At 37.8% G+C, this 18,913-nt stretch overlaps 1 protein-coding gene and 1 pseudogene across 1 annotated transcript; one reads left to right on the top strand and one right to left on the bottom strand.

Moving 5' to 3' along the window:
* Window positions 1–3,805: 3,805 nt before the first annotated feature.
* On the bottom strand, window positions 3,806–9,721 carry LOC122484225 (annotated as a pseudogene).
* Window positions 9,722–10,631: 910 nt separating this feature from the next.
* Window positions 10,632–18,528, top strand: LOC122482541 (tripartite motif-containing protein 77-like). The gene is made up of 6 exons (XM_043578857.1): window positions 10,632–11,042; window positions 11,700–11,795; window positions 14,337–14,567; window positions 15,259–15,281; window positions 16,199–16,296; window positions 17,812–18,528. The coding sequence occupies exons 1-6, from the start codon at window positions 10,632–10,634 to the stop codon at window positions 18,303–18,305; spliced, it is 1,353 nt and encodes a 450-aa protein (XP_043434792.1). The 3' UTR covers window positions 18,306–18,528.
* The last annotated feature ends 385 nt before the right edge of the window (window positions 18,529–18,913 follow it).

Raw genomic sequence — 18,913 nt, 5'->3', positions numbered from 1 at the left:
GAGTTAACTTTCATCACTTGGTGAAGGTAATTTTTACTTACTGTAGAGTTAGTTTTTCTCTTCCCCTACTCTATTCTTTGTAAGTAAATCACAGAGGGGAGGAAGGGAGGAAGGGAGGAGAGGAGGAGGGGAGGGAGAACTGCCAAATTGTCTTCCAAAGTAACTGGTACTGTTCATTCTCAACAGCACTAAATGGGAGTTCCTGTCACTCTGCATTGTCACAAGCATTTGGTGTTATCAGTTTTATTTTATTTTATTTTATTTTAGCCATTGTACTAGATACATAGTAATATGTAATTATGGTTTTAATTCCAATGTCTCTGATTATTACTGATTCAGAATATTTACATATGCCTATGTGCCATCCAGATATCTGCTTTGGTGAAATGTTTGTATCTTTTGCCCATTTTAAAAATTGGGTTAGTTACTTTCTTATTTTTGAGCTTTAAATGTTTTTTGTGTGTATCTGCTGAATACAAATATTTTATCAGTTGTTTGCAAATATTTTCTCACAGGATGTGTCTTGGTTTATATTCTTACAATGATATCTTTCAGAAAGCAAAAGCTCTTATTTTGTATAAAGTCAGATTTAACAATTTCCTTTCATGAAGTGAGCTTTTTTTTTCTTTAAAGAGAGGTGACTTTATTTATTTATTTATACATGTTTGTTTATTTTGAGAGAGAAAGAGCATGAGCAGGGGAAGGACAGAGGGAGACAGAGAATCCCAAAGCAGCCTCCACACTGTCAGTGCGGAGTCCAACACAGGGCTCAGTCCCACAAACTGAACCCAGAGATCATGACCTGAGCCAAAATCAAGAGTAAGGCGTTTAACCGACTGAGCCACCCAGGTGCCCCAGAGCTTTCGGTGTTTTGTCTAAAGTTGTTCTTTCTCCATCGAAGGGCCTTTATAGTTTTGTGACAAATCAGCTGACCCTCCTGGGCAGGTCTCTGTTCCACCTTCTCTCTGGTTCTGATGATCCCTATGCCTATCTTTTTGTCAATACCACATTGTTATTGTCCTTGTCCTGACTACTGAGCAATTCTAGTGCTTCTTGAAATCTAATCATGTATTTGGATATTTTTATTTTTAAGATTGTTTCAAGCTATTCTATTGCTTTGGTGTACTATAATACACTTGATTTTTAAAAACTATTAAAATAAATTTTTCAATAATATACTTTAGAGCCAGCTTATTTATAACTACAAAAAATTTTCTAGGATTTTGTTAAAGCTTACACTGAATTTATAGATCAAATTGAGAGAATTGTCATAACTGTATAGGTTGTCCATTCTATGAACATAGTTTATTTTTCCATTTATTTGGATCTTATTCCTTTCATCATTGCTTTATAGATTTCACTGTACTGATCTGCATATGTTTTAAGTTTATACCTAGTTAATGTATTTTCTTAAAAGTTAACAATTTTGTTTTTCTCTGACTTATTTCTCTTAGCATAACACTCTCTAGCTCCATCCATGCTGTTGCAAATGATGATTTCATTCTTTTTTAGTGCTTGAGTAATATTCCGTTGTGTGTGTGTGTGTGTGTGTGTGTATACACACCACATTTTCTTTATCTGTTCATCAGTCAATGGACTTTTGGGCTCTTTTCATAATTTGACTATTGTTGACAATGCTGCTATAAATATCAGGGTGAATTTATCGCTTCAAATCTGTAGTTTTGTATCTTTTGAATAAATACCTAGTAGTGCAATTGCTGGATCATAAGGTAGTTCTATTTTTAACTTTTTGAGGAACCTCTATACTGTTTTCTGAAGTGGCTGCACCAGTTGGCATTCCCACCAACAGTGCAAGAGGGTTCCCCTTTCCCCACATCCTCACCAACACTTACTGTTTCTTGTGTTTTTAATTTTAGCTATTCTTGGGGCTCCTGGGTGGCTCAGTTGGTTAAGCGTCCGACTTCGGCTCAGGTCATGATCTCGCCTTTCATGAGTTCAAGCCCCGCGATAGGCTCTTTGCTGACAGCTCAGAACCTGGAGCCTGTTTCAGATTCTGTGTCTCCCTCTCTCTCTCTGACCCTCCCCTGTTCATGCTCTGTCTCTCTCTGTCTCAAAAATAAATAAACGTTTAAAAAAATTTTTAAAAAATCTTAGCTATTCTGACAGGTGTGAGGTGACATCTCATTGTAGTTTTGATTTGCCTTTCCCTGATGATGAGTGATGTTGAGCATTTTTTCATGTGTCTGTTGGCCATCTGTATGGCTTCTTTGGGAAAATGTCTGTTCATAATTCAGATGTCTTCTGCCCATTTTTTAATTTTTTGTGTTTTTGTTTTGTTTTGTTTTGTTTTTTGGTTGTTGAGTTGTATAAGTTCTTTATATATTTTGGATACTAATCCTTTATCAGATATGTCATTTCCAAATATCTTGTCCCATTCCATAGGTTGCCTTTTAGTTTTGTTGATTGTTTCCTTTGCTGTGCAGAAGCTTGTTATTTTTATGAAGTCCCAATAGTTTATTTTTTCTTTTGTTTTCCTTGCCTGAGGAGGCATATCTTGTAAGAACTTGTTGCAGCCGATGTCAAAGAGGTTACTTCCTGTGTTATCCTCTAGGATTTTAATGGTTTCATGTCTCACATTCAGGTCTTTAATTCATTTTGAATATATTTTTGTGTATGGTGTACAGCATATGATTTCACTCATATGTAGTGAAAGAAGTGAAAGAGAGAAACAAAACAAAGGAGCATAGGGGGGAAAAAAAGAGAGAGACAGACAGAGAGGCAAACCAGAAAACAGACTCTTAATTATAGAGAACAAACTGATGGTTATCAGAGGGGAGGTGGTTGGGAGATACATTAAATAGGTGATGGTGATTAAGGATTGCACTTATTTCAATGACCAGTGAGTATTTTATAGAAGTGTTGAATCACTAAATTGTACATCTGAAACCAATACTACATTGTATGTTAACTAACTGGAAAAAACGTTAATTTTATTGGGACATATTTGACATACAATAACCTATAAATACTAAAAATGTGCAATTTGAAGTTTTTCAAACAACTGATGACAACTGATATGAATTTGCAAACAACTGATAACAACTGATATGAAACCTTCACCAAAATCACGGTAATGAATCTGTCCATCCATCATCTGTGAAAGTTTCTTTTGCCCCTTGTTTTTGTTTTTGAGGTTTGACTTTGGTAACAACTCTTAACATGAGATGTACCATTTTAACACATTTTAAGTATTGGTAATGATCTCTAGAATTTATGTGTCAAGTTAATTCACTTTTTGAAGCTTTTATAAATGAGGGCTTTTAACATTTTTCAAATACAAATTTTGAAGCTATAAATGGATTGTTAAAAAAAATTTTCATATACAACTTTTTCACTGCAAATATGTAGGAATCAAGATGACTTTTATATATTGACCTTTTATCCTGCCACCTTGCCTAACTCACTTATGAGTTCCAGGATATTTTTAGTAAAGTCTTTGGGATTTCCTACACTCATAATCATGTCACCTGTGAACACATACATTTTATTTTTTACTTTCCAATGTTTTTCTTTTTTTCCCTCTCCAATCAGATTTATTGGACATAACAAAATTCTACATACAAAGTGACCTGGACCTGCTATTTCAAAACATGGTCCTTTCTTAAATATTTTGATAAATCCATCTATTGAGTGTTTCTATTCATTTCTCTAAAATGAATAGAAAAGTACTCAACGCAGATAATATACATGACCTGACTACTGGAACTTTAATAGTTCTACAAGGTAATTAATGTAGGTAAGATGCCGTCCCTATGACAAACTGTTGGAGAACTGACAGGAGATGTTAAGAGGCCATTTCACACACTGCCACTGTGATGCTGTCATGTTTCTGAATTGTAGTGCTCCAATTATCTGATTCAAGAGACACACCACAGGAATGTGGGGTATGAGGTTACCTTGCTGATTGCTAGGCTAGAACAGATATGACTCTAGCATGTGCATCTGATAGGGTCCCACAGAAGCCCAGATTAAGTCCTTGTGAATCTGTGCTCCAACAATGGAAGAGTTCTTCACTATGTCCTCCAAGTGCTGTGCCAAGTATGCTCCTCCATCCTGCCCACTGTCCCCTGGTCCAGGATCCCACAAGGTGTCCAATGTTTGTCATTTTGTTTTTTCTTGTTTTGCTGCACTACCTAGGACTTCCAGTATAATGTTGAATAGAAATTGTGAGAGAAGACATCTACTATCATCCTAAAATTAGAAGAGAAGAATTTGGATTCTCATTACTAAGAATGTTGTCACCTTGAGATTTTTCATAGAAACACTTCATTGAGTTAAGGAAGGTCCTTTCTGTTCCTAGGTTACTGGAACTTATTATCATGAATGGATGTTGTATTTTGTTGGATGCTTTTTCTGCTTCTATTAATATGTTTTTCCTTCTTTAGAAAATTAATAAGGTAATTTACATGGATTATATTTGAAATGTTGAAGTAACCTCATGTTTTCTTGAATAAAGAAATTTCAACATGCTATATTATCTTTTTAAATATTGTTGGATTTGTTTCAAAAATGTTTTGTTGAGGATTTTTGCCTTTATGTTCAAGGGGGATATAAGAATTTAGTTTTCTTTGGTTGTAAAGTTTTTGTTTGATTTTTGGATTCAATTACTTTCTCAGTTGTCTTTCTGTTTTCAACTTCACTCCTTTCTGCTGTAATTTTATTTGTTCCTTCTTTCTGTTTACTGTATGTATAACTTTTTCTCCCTCTAGTATCTTTTTTTTAATGTTTGTTTATTTTGAGAGAGAAAAGGGGAGAGTGAATAGGGGAGGGGGGACAGAGAGAGATCCCAGTCAGGTTCCACTGCAGAGCCTGATTCAGGGCTATATCTCATGACCATGAGATCATGACCTGAGCCAAAATCAGGAGTCAGATGTTTAAATGACTGAGCCACTCATGTACTGCTAAAGAACTTCTTTTAACATTTTCATGAGGTGGGGTTCCTGGTCCTATATCCTCTCAATTTCTTTTTATTCTTTCCATTGTACTTTAACCTGAGAAATTCTTTACTTCTCCTTTACTTTTAAAGAATCTTTCTAGGTCAGTGTTTATTTTCTCTCATGCTTTAAATATTTCATTCTACTCTTTTCTTGCCTACGTGGCTCCTGATGAAAAGTCAGATGGATTTCTTATCTTTGATTTTCTGTCAGCAAGGCATTTTTTCCTCTGAGTTCCTTCAAGATTTTTTCTATTTGGTTTTTTAAAGTTTAAATATTATAATTTTAGTATTTATTCCACTTGGTGTTCTCTGAGTTTCCTGATGTGTGGTTTTGTGTCTAACATTTCTTTGGGGAAATTCTCCATCAGTATTCAAATATTGTTTGTTTCTTTCTTTCTTCTCCTTCTGGTATTCCCATTACATGTATATTATGCCTTTTGTACTTGTCCTACAGTTATTTGATATTCTAAGGGTGTTTTTTTTTTCCTTTTTCTCCTTGTTTTTTAATTTTGATATTTCTATGGAGATATCCTCAAGCTCCAATTCCTCAACCATACCTAGTTTACTACGGAGCCCATCAAAGTCATTCTTAATTTGTTACTATATTTTTTTTGGCTCTAGAATTTTTAGAAATACTTTCTTAGTATTTTCATCCCCCTGCTTCATTATGTGTCTGTTCTTGTATGTTGTCTACTGTTTCCATTAAACTCTTAGCATATTAATCATAGGTTTTAGAATTTAATTTTGTAATCTGATATTTCCACCATTCTTGCCATATGGGACTCTGATTCTAATGCTTCTTCCATCTCTTCAAGCTGTTTTATGCTAGTTTGTTAGTTGTAGTTTCTTGACGAAAAGCAAACATGATACACTGGACACAAGGGATTGCAGTAAATAGGCCTTCAGTAATGTGGTAGTAAGGGGGTGGGTGAAGAAGATGGATTCTGTAGCGCTATGATTAGGTTTGTCTTTTAGTGATCCTGTGTCCCTGGTCCCCTGTGACCTGGAGGTCAGCAGTGCTTCTCAGTCCCCCACCTCTTGGATTTAACACAACAGTGTCTAGAGGGGCTAGAGTTAGGTAGTCCCTTTCCCAGGGAAGTTGGCTCTGGTTAAATAGTTTCTCCTTTTTAAGGAGGACAATCCTTTTTAAGGACAATCCTCTTTAAGAAGAACAGAATGCTCTGACATATTTCAAAATGATTAGTTTTCCCCTCCTCCTGCCAGAGCAGCAGCGATTTTTTCCCCCAATATTCACTGTGAGGACCTGGTAAAGTTCCTACAGGTGAAACTCATAAAACTGTGGGTCCTTCCTATGAGTGAGTCCCCCTGGAGTTTTTAACTCTCAGACTTGTCCACACTGAGTCTCCAGCCATTCATCAACTACAGTACAGGTTTCCTACCCCAGCACCATGTCCCATGGACAATTCTGCTATGCTAAATTGAGACTCTCTGTATCTACCTATGCAACCCTCTCCAATTGTGGGGAGCAGCACTTTGCCCTCTGACCTCAGGGAAATTCTTTGATGAATTTAAGAGTTGTTGATATTTCAGTTTTTCAGATTTTTATTTGTTAGGACACAGTGTGATTTCTGAGCTTCTCACATGTTGCACCAGAAACTGGAAGTCTATGCCTCCACTTTTCAAGTTTCATTTTATTTCTTCAAGTGACTCACTCATTATTTATACCTCTATTTTCATTATTTTTAGTGTCTTAGAGTTTAAAATACAGGCATACCTCATTTTATAGCACTACACAGATACAGAGATTTTTTACAAATTGAAGGTTTGTGGCAACACTTTGTTGAGCAAGTCTATCGGCACCATTTTTCCAGTAGCATCTTCTCACCTCATGTCTCTATCACATTTTAGTAATTCTCAAAATGTTTCTAATTTTCTTATTACTATTATATTTGTTATGGTGATCTGTGATCAGAGAATATGACTCACTGCAAGGTCTGATAATGGTTAGCATTTTTCAGTAATAAAGTAGTTTTTAATTAAAGTATGTAGGTTTTGGGTGGCACCTGGGTTGCTCAGTTAGTTAAATGTCCGACTTCAGCTCAGGTCATGATCTCACATTTTGTGAGTTTGAGCCCTGTGTTGGGCTCCATGCTGACAGCTCAGAGCCTGGAGCCTACTTAGGGTTCTGTGTCTCCCTCTCTCTCTGCCCCTCCCCCTCTCATGCTCTGTCTTTCTTTCTCAAAGATAAATAAATATTTTTAAAAAATTTTAAAGAAGTATGTAGGTTTTTTTTAGACACAATACTATCACACACTTAATAGACTACAGTATAGTGTAAACCTAACTTTTATATGCACTGGAGAACTAAAAAATTCATTTGACTCAACTCTATTGCAATATTTGTTTTATGGCAGTGGTTCAGATCCAAACCTGCAATATTTCCAAGGTATTCCTACAGACATCTTTAAGTGATTTTATCCCCCCTTCAGTAATACTGTACCTCTTCAGATGTGATGTCAAAAGCTTATCATTGTCCTAATTTCTCTTTCCTGTGTCTTATGTCGTTGTCATTTCACTTTTACATATGTCATAAACACATAGTACGTTGTGGCTACTGTTTCTTTAAGCAGTTAGTTATCATTAAAGAAAATATGATAATACCTTACATTTCATCATTATTTATTGCATTTCCAGTGTCCTTCATTTCTTTGTGTAGATCCAAGTTCCCCCCCCCCCCATACACACACACACATGACCTGCTTTCCTCTGAAGAATTTTGTGTGTATTTTTTTTTTTGTACATTTGATCCACTGGCCCCAAATTCCCTCTGTTTTTCTTTGTTTGGAATAGAAAATATCTTCTATTTTTGAAGGATGTTTTCACTGGATATAGAATTGGGTGTTGACTCTTGTTTTCTTTCCATGCTTTAAAGATATCATTCCATTGTCTTCTTTGTTGCATAGTTTCTGGAAAACTTATTGTTATAATTCTTATTTTTTATTCCTCTGTATGCAATTTTTTCCCCTCCTAATGCAGTGGCTGCCTTCAAGACTTTCTCCTTGTTATTACTTTCAATCAGTTTGAATAGGACTTGCCAAGGTGTGGGGTTTTTGTGTTGGTTAGTCCAGTTTTTATTGTTTTCTGGTTGATATTTTCTGAATATCATGGATCTTTTTTTGATGACTTTAACAAATTTTGGAAATTTTTCTAAAATTATTTCTTTAAATGTTTCTTCTGCCATTTTCTTTCTCTTTGTCTTTCTGGGAATTCAATTACACATATGTTATGTCTTTTAATATTGTCATACTGCTCTTTGCTCGTTCAGTTTTTATTTTCCACTCATGGTACTTCCTCTTTGTGTTTTCCTTGTGTGTTTGGTATTCGCCTATTTTTGGGGTCACTCATACTTTCCTTGACTGTATTACATGTACTATGAGGCCTGACAATGACATTGTCTACAGATTTTGTTCCTGGCTTATCTGAGTCTGCCTTAGAGTTTTTGTCTCTCCCGAAATTACCCATGATTCTTGCATGATGTCTACATATTTCATCAAAGACTTTAATATACTAATCATAGTTATTCTAAAGTCCTCATTTCATAGGTCTAACATCTGTGTTGTATCTAAGGCTGGCTATGAGGAGTGCTTTGTCAGTTCAGGTGGATTTTTTTTTTCCCTTTTGATATGCCTCATCATTTTTTATTGAATACCTGATATATATGCAGGAGATACTGTGCTATGACAGTAGATACTGTAAGTCTTTTTCATGTTTTTTGGTGAGCACAGTTTCTTCTGCCAGACCTTTAGTATGATGATTTGTGTTAATCTAGTCTATATTTGACATGGGTTTGAAGTTTGTTATGGCTATGGTTACCAAAGTAAGACTGTGTTAATGCTATGGGTTCCAGAGACCTCCAGTGCCTCTAATAGAGGTTTTCTCATCTTCACACAGTTAGCAAATTGGCTAACTCTTTGCTGTAAGAGTTATCTTTCTTGTGTTGTGCATTATGGGGTATTTAAAGGGATTTGTGGCCTCTACCCATTAAATTCCAGTGATATGCCTCAAGTTGTGACAACCAAAATTGTCTCTAGATAGTGCCAAATTTCCCCAGTTGAGTCAGGGGAGCCCTCAGTTGAGGAGTACTACTTGAAAGATATTCTGTTTACTTCTTGGTTTGGCTCTAGGTCCTCTTCCCAAAGAGACCCTATCTCTTTCATCTCTCTAGCTGTATTGCTCCCTACAAATATCTGTCTATGATCTTAAGGGGCTTTGCACACTTATCCTTGCTCACATTTGGTTTTTAGCAGCTAATTAAACTACTTTATCTTCACAGAGATTTCTATGGGCTCCGGTGGAATCTGCCCCAGATAAACATGAACAGGTCCTGTTTTGCTCTTTCCTTGTGCTCTCTATGCAGAATCTATCTTTGCTGTTTGACTCGCTACCTCAATTCTCTAACAGTTTCAACACAGGTCATTAATGTTTCATTTGTCTAGCATTTTTTCTTGTGGTAGGAGGGTGGCAACCAGCTTTCCAGCTCTCTACATTTCTAAGCTGAAATGGAAAGACCCCCTTATTTTTATCATGTCCCTGCATGTCCCAAAAATGTCCTTATTGGCTGGTAGGTTTTTAAATCTAGGAACGGGTCAAAGATGCCCCATCCTAGTTAATTTTCATATTTTAGTCACCTCCTGTATAATCATTTCGAAACATTTTCTCCTAAGAAACTAAGATTATTTGAATAATCCAGGATTTTTGTTTTGTGTAATGTCTCCTAAATGTATTTGTCTAACTTTCCGCCATGGTTACTTGCAGATTAAATGTTTCTGGGAGGGATACTACAGGTGTGCCATAGTCCTTAAGTGGTCCACATCTATAAATGCATGAAATTCATGGCCATGGTTTGGTTACCTGGTTAATGTATCTGCTAAATATTTACCTTGAAAAGGTACTATTTTCTCTTTTGCATTTAGGAACAATATTTTTAGTAGAACTTTGTTGGTATACAAATACTCTCTTCCCAAAGTCTTAGTTATTTTAGCATCTACTGACGATTCTTGCCAGATTCAATTATTGTTACGGTGTCTTTTTATTTTTTTGAGTTAATCTCTCCAGAAAAGGTAAGTAAGTGTTCAGTGCCATTCTTGCAAATCCAGAAGGTTTTTCCCATCCCCTTGTTAGGCTCGGAGTATTGGCTGTTGTACTTAAGCTAGTTCACTTTGATATCATAAAATGGGAATGCAAATGAGTACTGTATCCATATAATGTCCAGAAACAGAAAAAACAGATTTTTCTTCCATGTTTCTTCTAAAAGAAGAAAACCTCTTATAGACTCTTCTGGGAGTCTTTCTTTCTCTTATTTCATTGGCCAGAATTGGAGCACATACCTGTGCTAACCAATCAAAGAAGAGAAAATAAGGGGAACCCATGATACCTTTGGACAAAAACAATGCCCCCTACTATGACTAGGGGTGAGCCAAAACCTCTGATGTCTTTGTAAAAGAGACAACATGGCTGACAAATCCTGAATTTCTAATGGAAGCTGAAAAGCAGGGCTGGAGGCATGGCTGGAAAACAAGGACGCAGGCTCTCAGTCTGGAATACTCTCCTTCCGCCTCACCGTCTTACTCCAAGCACCACCCATCCTGTTATGCATGTGTGTATTAGTGAGCAAAAGCTTATTTATTTTATTTCCGTTTATTTCCTCAGAAACATGGATTCTACTTTTGTGCGCTACGCCCCCAGTCTGCTTATCTGTTCCATCTGCAAGGACTATTTCACAGACCCTGTCACCATTAACTGTGGACACAGCTTTTGTACTCCGTGTCTCTGCCTCCTGTGGGAAGATGCACAGCATCCTACCCGCTGCCCTGTATGCAGGGCAGTATCTCCACGCATGGACTTCAAAAGCATTATTTCTGCTGAGGGACAAGCTCGTGCTAAAAAAGAATCAGTTGCCAAGAAGTTACCGAGGTCTGCCAGGCAGGTGTGTTGGATACACCAAGCACTAAAGAATATCTTCTGTCCAACTGACAAGAGCCTGCTGTGTTTGCAATGCTCTCATTCACCAGGGCATACCACTCACATACACTGTCCAGTTTCACAGGTTGCTGAGCACTGCAGGGTAAGTACTGCCTCTGAATGCATGTGAAATGTGGAGGACTTGATATCTGATAGGCAATGAGCAAAAGTGATTTTATTTTTCTTCTCTTATGCCTTAAACAAGTAGAATTTGTAAACACCATCTGCCAGGCATGATTCTAAAACCTATGGATACAGCACCGAAGAAACTAAACAAACATCCTTGCTCCTCTGAAGTTTAAATTCTATTAGGCTGGGGGAGAGAAATGATGATGACTTGAAGAGGGTGCTGGTGTTTCAGTGTAACTGGCCAGGTGGATAATCTCTAGTGGCAGTTGACAGTCATTGGCTACTTCTGCCATGATGACAATAAGGCTCTTCAATATGTTCTAATCATGCCATAGAAAACATGATGGCTATATTTCAAAATTAATATGAATTAAGATCCGTTTCTGAAAATGTTCCATGTTACGTACAATATCAGTACTAGATTCCTCAGATAATGGATTTCATTTCCAAATTCAGGAACTCTACTTTTGGTCAGCCTCCCAGTTTTGACTTACTTGCCTTCCCAAAGAAACTCACTGACATCTCTGCTTCCTTTTTTATTTTTCTCATGTCTATCCCTTTATCACTTTTTGAGGTATCTGAAAATTACATATTTGTTTTTCTAGTGCTCAAATTTGTAGTTCTTTTACAGGAGAAACTTCTGATGCAAATGAAATCTATTTGGAAAAACAGGCAGAGAAATCAGAGAAATATAAACAAAGAGTACAACTTACTTAGAGTATGGCAGGTAAGTGGGAAGCCCTGTTTCCCATGGAACCAGCTTGGGACAGATACCATGGTAACTGACAGTGGAAGAACCTAAGTTAAATCATAATGTTCCCTGACCAGATGATCAGAAAAAGAGCTACATATAAGAACTGTATGAAAACATGACCTTCAGTGCAGGATTTCACATTGAGTCCATTGCATAACTAAAAGCCTTTCCCTGATTTTTCTGGATAAAGCAATATGTGCCACTAATACATTATCAGGGACAAGAAAATGCACTCTCACAAGGCAGAATGCAATGATCAGTAGGATGGAGGTAAATACAGACTTCCGTAGGAACTTAGTAAACTTTGAATGTTAACAAAAGCTTCTCAAACCAGTAAAACATCAGTGTGATAAAATAAGTTATTAGAATTTAATTTCCTGGGTATTGATGGCAAAGAGTTCTGAGGGAAAAGAAAACTAAAGATGAGACAACCAGATAACCCATGGAATTGTTTGAGATCTCGGTGCTGGTCCTACTGATTAGTAGATAGGGTATGAAGCAGAACATAGTGAGAAGTGTGGCTAGAAATGTAATCGTAGCCAGGTCAAGAATGCAAATGCCTAGTTAAGGATTTTTGATTGTGTCATTTATTGATTCACAAAGAGGAACAGAGAACCTGATCTAAAGAAGAAAATGACACCATTATTTTCAAAGAACTTGAGCAGTACTAGAGGAGACCTAGAGACCTATAAAAAGGCAATATTAGGGAATAACAATTCACTGAACAGGAATCTGTACATGGTGCTGTGAGAGTGCCAAAGAGGAATAAGAACATTAGCTTGATTGTTTAGGATGGATTTCTGATGAAACATTCATTCATATGAGGACCTATGGTATGTTGCTCACTGTTCTAGGCCAACAAAGAGATATATAACTGGACAAAAAGAGAAACAAATCACTGACCTCAGTAGTTTATAATCTAGTGAGAGAACTAAATCCAGAACATTTATGAAGTCCTTGCAATAAAATGAAAGCAGAAAATGGGTATAAAGAGTGCAGGATGGAATGTGCTGGTATAACCATTGCCAAGGTTACATCTGGGCAGAGATCTGAGTGGTTGTTAGAAGATGGTGGGAGATGAGCACCTGAGAATGCAGCTTCCCAGAGCAGAGGAGACAGAAGAGATTAGTAAAAGAAATGAGTAGTAAACAGGATCAAATGTGGAAAGAAGGTGAAGTACTATAAGAATGAATCATATTATTTCAATTTAGTAAAAATAGGCTCTTGGTTAGAACCTATTGTTGGAATGTGTGGTTCAGGAATGGGTAGGAGACAGAAGGGAAGACTCATTGCTTGGATGAATAGTTGAAAATTGCATCCCTGGGCACAGTGAGTTTGATCACATTTGGTCAATAAGTCTGGCTTTGATGGCAATGAAAGTGTTAGCATAGAAGCTGGATAAAGTCATTATAATAACGATATTTAGTTTTGACATTTCCAAAATAATTTGATAAATGTGTATATGTTTAAAAGCTGTGTGAAAAGAAAGGGAAAGAGTGTGTGAAAAAGTGTCTGAATGAGAGAATAAAATGGAGACAGGTCCATAGGACAAGGGAGAGAGAGACACAGAGACATGAAGGCAAGGCAAAAACTAGTATTGTGGGATAGTAATGTAGACCAGTAGTATCTCTGAGAAGACAAGACAGGGGGACCAGTAAAGAGGAGATGGGTTTAGCCCTGGTAGTAAGGGGCAGGCAGAGCCCAGCACTGGTGGAAGAGCGTGTGTAAGCAATGGAGGTAATTTAGAAAGATCAGGTGTGATGTCCTCTGTTATCCTGAGGAAGCAAATTGTTGCTTTTTCCTGAGAGCAGATAGTCAGTTTGTAAGTACAAGCATTGAAAAGAATGGATTATGGTTTTGAGATTATTAGGAATCCTGTAAAACAACAAAATTTGATCTTAAATTTCTATTTTCACATGAAAATATGGAAGTTTGAGAGTAAGTAGTTGGAAGCAGTGGTGCAGGCAAACAAATAAATGAAAAGGAAGAAAAGGAAGGAGGGAGGAAGGTAAGAAAGAAGCCAAATATGTGGTTTCTTAGAAGGAGAAAGACCTAAAAATGTATGTAGTACTTCTATGATCTGAATTGCTTCCTCCCCCAATTTGTATGTTCAAACTCTAACCCCCAAGGTGATGGCAATAGGAGTGGGGGCTTTGTGAGGTGATTAGGTCATGAGGCCACAGTCCTCAGTAATGAGACCAGTGCTCATCTAAAAGAGACCCTGGAAATGTCCCTTGTGCCATCTGCCATTTGAGAACACAACGAAACGATGGCTATCTAGGAAGTAGACTCTCACCAGATGCCAAATCTGCCAGCATCAATCGTAGACTTCCCAGCACGCAGAACTGTGAGAAATAGTTTCTGTATTCATTAGGTACCCAGTCTGTGGCGTTTTTGTAAAAGCAGCCCAACAGACTAAGACCAGAACATTGGGCATAGCATGCAAACTGTAGATAATGAGAGAAGAGTAAAACTGTCCAGATACATGACCTAATTAAACCAATGTCACTTCAGGGTTTTGTAAATCTAAGGATGGTGATGATCAAGGCTGAATATCCTAAGGTGTACCAATACCTCCACAAAGAAAAGCAAAAACATTTAGAGAGCCTGGCAATTGAAGGCAAGATAATTTTTCATCGACTCCGGAGAAATGTAGCTAGAATGCTTCAAATGGGGAAACTCCTGAAAAGAATCTATGAGGAGCTGAAGGAAATGTGCCTCAAAGCAGATGTGCACCTGCTCCAGGTAAGTACTGAGGAAGGATGAACATGAGCCTGGCTGGAAATCATTTATATCCACTGAGATCCATATCCCTTTTGACCTCCATTATTTTTCTGGTTCCAAAGTTCAAATTCTGCCTCCTCTGTGCAATAGCAGGCTTTGCTCCTCCAGTATAACCCAGAGATCCAGGGTCACATCCACCTTATACAGGAAAAGGAAAACTATATAGAAATGTGAGGAACAGATCCAGAAAAAAATCATCTCACTTTTTCTACTAAGAGTTTCTAACCAACTGCCACAAAGCAGCTTTTAAATACATAATTTAGTTTTGTATCTGGACTTGTCAGTATGTGGGATGTATCCATTCTTTCTCTTGTGAAATCATAGATTTAGAGCCCACACACCCTTATAAGAACTTTGAAGAAACCCTTCGTGAATCTCACTGTATATTACAACCAAAGAGCCATTGTTTGCTCTAAGAACATCTTCTGCTTTAAATTTTATCATGATCATAATTTTATCATATAATAAATAGAAGACCATATAAATAGAAGACCAAATCTTATCTTTTTAAGGATAAGGAAAAGGGCAAATGATTTTACCAAGGAAGAAAGTGGAGATAGAGAATTTTCCAGTTCAGTCTCATAGCCTCAGACTAGACTAAACAGGGGAATATCTTGTGCTCAAAGCTAAGCCTTCCTCTTTCTCTTTACAGGATTTGGGAGACATCATGAAAAGGTAAATTTGCCCCTCCATCCAAGTTATGGCATCGGTGACAGTGGTCAGGTTATTTCTGCTGAGATGGACCCACAGCTTTTTATGACAAGTTTCTTTATGCCCTCATTTATTCCTTGTCTAAGACACTTCTCGGTTTTATATTGACCACTCTTAGGTAAAAGTGAGGGTTGAAGCAGGGTGTGGTTTCAGCTGCAAGGCTTAATGCAGAAGTTGCCAGATATAACTTTTTCCTGCCTCTAATTTTCAAAATCCTAATTATTTGAGGATTATTCCACATATTCTATGGGAAAGGCAGATAAGCTCAGAGAGAGGTGCCTGGGTGGCTCAGTCCGACTTCGGCTCACGTCATGACCTCTCAACTTGAGGATTCATGGGTTCGAGTTCCGCATTGTTTTCTGTGCTGACAGCTCAGAGCCTGGAGCCTGAGTCTGTCTCTTTCTGACCCTCCCTTACTTGTAGTCTGTAGTCTGTAGTCTGTCTGTCTCTCTCTCTCTCTCAAAATAAATAAACATTAAAAAAAAAACAGATAAGCTCAGAGAGGCAGCAGGTGGAAGGATGATAAGAGAGGGGAGGAAAAAAGATGAAAACCCCTACAGAGATTAAGCTCTATATATTAGGCCCTATTAAGCTCTATTTGACACCTATTGGGTTTCAGGAACTAAATGAGAACAGCTGTGTGCCTTCCATAGGGAAGGCCAAGGGAGAAAACACATTTGTGAGTGATCTATCTTACTGAGATTGAAGTGATAAGAGCACAGTAGCTAGTTATAAAATACAAGAACAACTACAACATCCCTCAGTTTGTGGAGTTAAACTCTGACCCTTTGCACCCAATTGTGAGGATTTTGAAGGAGCATCTTCAAGGGAGGCTTATGATAGGACTAGAGGGGTCAGTAAGTGGTTCTGTTTCTTTGCAGGAGTCAGTTAGTGCAGGCGCACTTGCCCCAGCCTGTGGACCCACAGCTCAGTGAGTGGACAATCACCGGGATGTCTGAAAGGCTTAACAACTTCCGAGGTAAGAGGTGGCACCCTGGTGAGACCCCACTATTTCCTCCATAAGGAGATACACCTGGAGGACCTCTCCTCATTGCTCTATTAGTCTTTGCAGAGAACTGGGAAGCAGATAAATATGCAAACCCTTGTAACTAACCATATTTTATTATTAGATACCTGAAGCCAGTCAAAAACAATTAAATATAACACTTATATGACAATTTACAGTGAGTTTAAAAAAATGAAGCACTTGACATATAAATAGTTATTTGTTGGGGGACGGGGAGGCAAGCAGGAAAGGAGCAGAGAGAGAGGGGGGAGAGAGAATCCTAAGCAGGCTCCACACTGTCAGTTTGATGTCAGCGCAGAGCCCGACATGGGGCTCCATCTGATGAACCGTAGGATCATGACCTGAGCTGAAATCAAGAGTCAAACGCTTAAACAACTGAGCCACCCAGGCACCCTGAAAGCACTTGACACATAAAACTGCATATTCATTCAGTGTATTTTAACTTATAGTTGTTAATTGTAGTTATACGTAGATGTTCAGATTCCTAGAAGCACCTTAAATTGTTATTTAAATGTTTATCTAAAAATTTAAGTTAGTGAATGTATTTGAAAAATCATTAGATTTTAGATTTAGAAAGGGATAAAAATGTTTATAAAAAACAGGTACAACCAGAAAACACATGGAATACATGATTTGCTGTGTGGATTCGCTGTCCCTAAGAAAGAAGTAGACAGTGAGCCTGGCTGACAGGAGAAGCAGGCATGGGATGGGATAGGTTGGATTCCGAGTCCGTGATGCCTGAGTTAGAAATTCAGCAAAAGGAACCACTTCTAAAAAAAAAAAAAGAAAAAAAAGGCAAATATGGATTTCCAATTTCTTTTCCCTTTGCTTGTTGACATGTTACATCTTTGTGTTTGGACAAAGTTATCACTATTTAAGACTAATAAGAATAACAGTATCATATTTTTGAAATGATATATAATATTTATTACTGTTACTATATTTATTTGATTTTGTGCAAGTTGATAAATGAGAAAGCTTAAGTGAGTGAAGGGCCATCTTGGTATTTACTTGGCATCAATGAGCAGGCTCCCAAATTTTCAATGAGCTAATGAGAATAAAACCAGATCCTGCCATCCTACATCTTTATTCTCAGAATTGTTTTTCATCTAGTTGTATGAATAGAGATATACTTACTTAGGCAAGAAGCCCCTTCTCCCGAATGGGTCTCTGGATTTCCAATGACACACACCCTGTATAGTCACTTGTGATAAAGGAGTGTTCTGGGGCAGTTAGTGTGGACTCTGCCATGAAAGCTGTTACATGTTCCAGAATTTTACGAGGAATTACTAAGTGGTAAGTACCTTGAAACTGGCCATGGTGGTGTGGGAGTGTTCACAGCAAACAAACCAGTTTTGTTTGGTTTTAGAGATTTGGTTGTTCAGCATTTGCTAGAACACTATTGCACTTGTCCCACAGAAATTTTAAACGCTGTTCTTTGACTTCACTGTTTTCATTTTACTTAAGTGTATATTACATTTGATGATAAGATAAGGAATTACCGTGTGCCTCTGTTTGAAGACCTGAGACGTTTGCAGTGCTGTCCCGACCATCAAGACCTGCCCCACAGTCCAGCGAGTTCACAGTATAAGCCTTCCTGGGCAGCTCAGACCTTCACCTCTGGCAAATATTACTGGGAGGTGGATGTGGGAAACTCTCAGAATTGGATTATAGGACTTTGCAGGGAATCCTGGACAAAACGCCATGACATGCTGCTCAACTCTGAAGGTATCTTTCTACTTCTGTGTGTCAACGTGGATGACCATTGCCGTCTCTTCTCTGCCTCCCCACCACTGCGCCACTACATTCCAAGACCCCAGGGCTTGGTAGGGGTGTTTTTAGATTATGAATTTGGTATAGTAAGCTTTGTTAATGTTGCCAAAAGTTCCCTCATTTGTAATTTCCTTTCCTGTTCCTTCTCCTTCCCTCTCAGACCTTTCATTTGCTATGGACCCAAATGATCAGGAACAGCTCACAAACCTGACCAAGGTCTTAGCAATTTTAATAGCTGGGGAGGGTTCTATCCTGGTGACTTCTTGAGTGGGGAAAATCACTGATGCCTCATGGTCTTGAACTTCATTTTACCTTCAGGAGATACATTTGTTGTATTATTTTTTAAAGTGGTGACACTGTGAAGGATGTACATTTGTCTTTTCTATTTTATTGAAATAAAAGTACTCGATTTTATTATATTGTGTGGGATATGTTCACTTTTCATATGCTATCTGGGCTTGCTAGTGGTGAAAGAATGCATTGATGTGGAAACTAGCTAAATGGATGAACGCAGAGCACAGAGGATTCTCCTTCCAGACAGTTGTCAAAACTCAATATCATGGAATTCTCTTCTCCCTCAATTCATCTGGCTAACTTCCCCCTCCATAAGTTCTCAGTTTACTGGACTAGTTTAGGTCACATTATAACAAAGCTCAACAACAGCTTATCCCTTCCCTTTGTAGAACTCACAACAGAATTTGGATCTTCTTTTCTAATTTGCAAATCACTAGAAGGGACAGCCAATTTCACTCCTCTTCATAGCATATTCCAAGAATGAAACACCAGTCTGGGGACG

Source organism: Prionailurus bengalensis, chromosome D1, assembly GCF_016509475.1.
Source record: "Prionailurus bengalensis isolate Pbe53 chromosome D1, Fcat_Pben_1.1_paternal_pri, whole genome shotgun sequence".
NCBI classification, from domain to species: Eukaryota; Metazoa; Chordata; class Mammalia; order Carnivora; family Felidae; genus Prionailurus; species Prionailurus bengalensis.
This window is presented reverse-complemented; position numbering and strand designations above follow the sequence as displayed.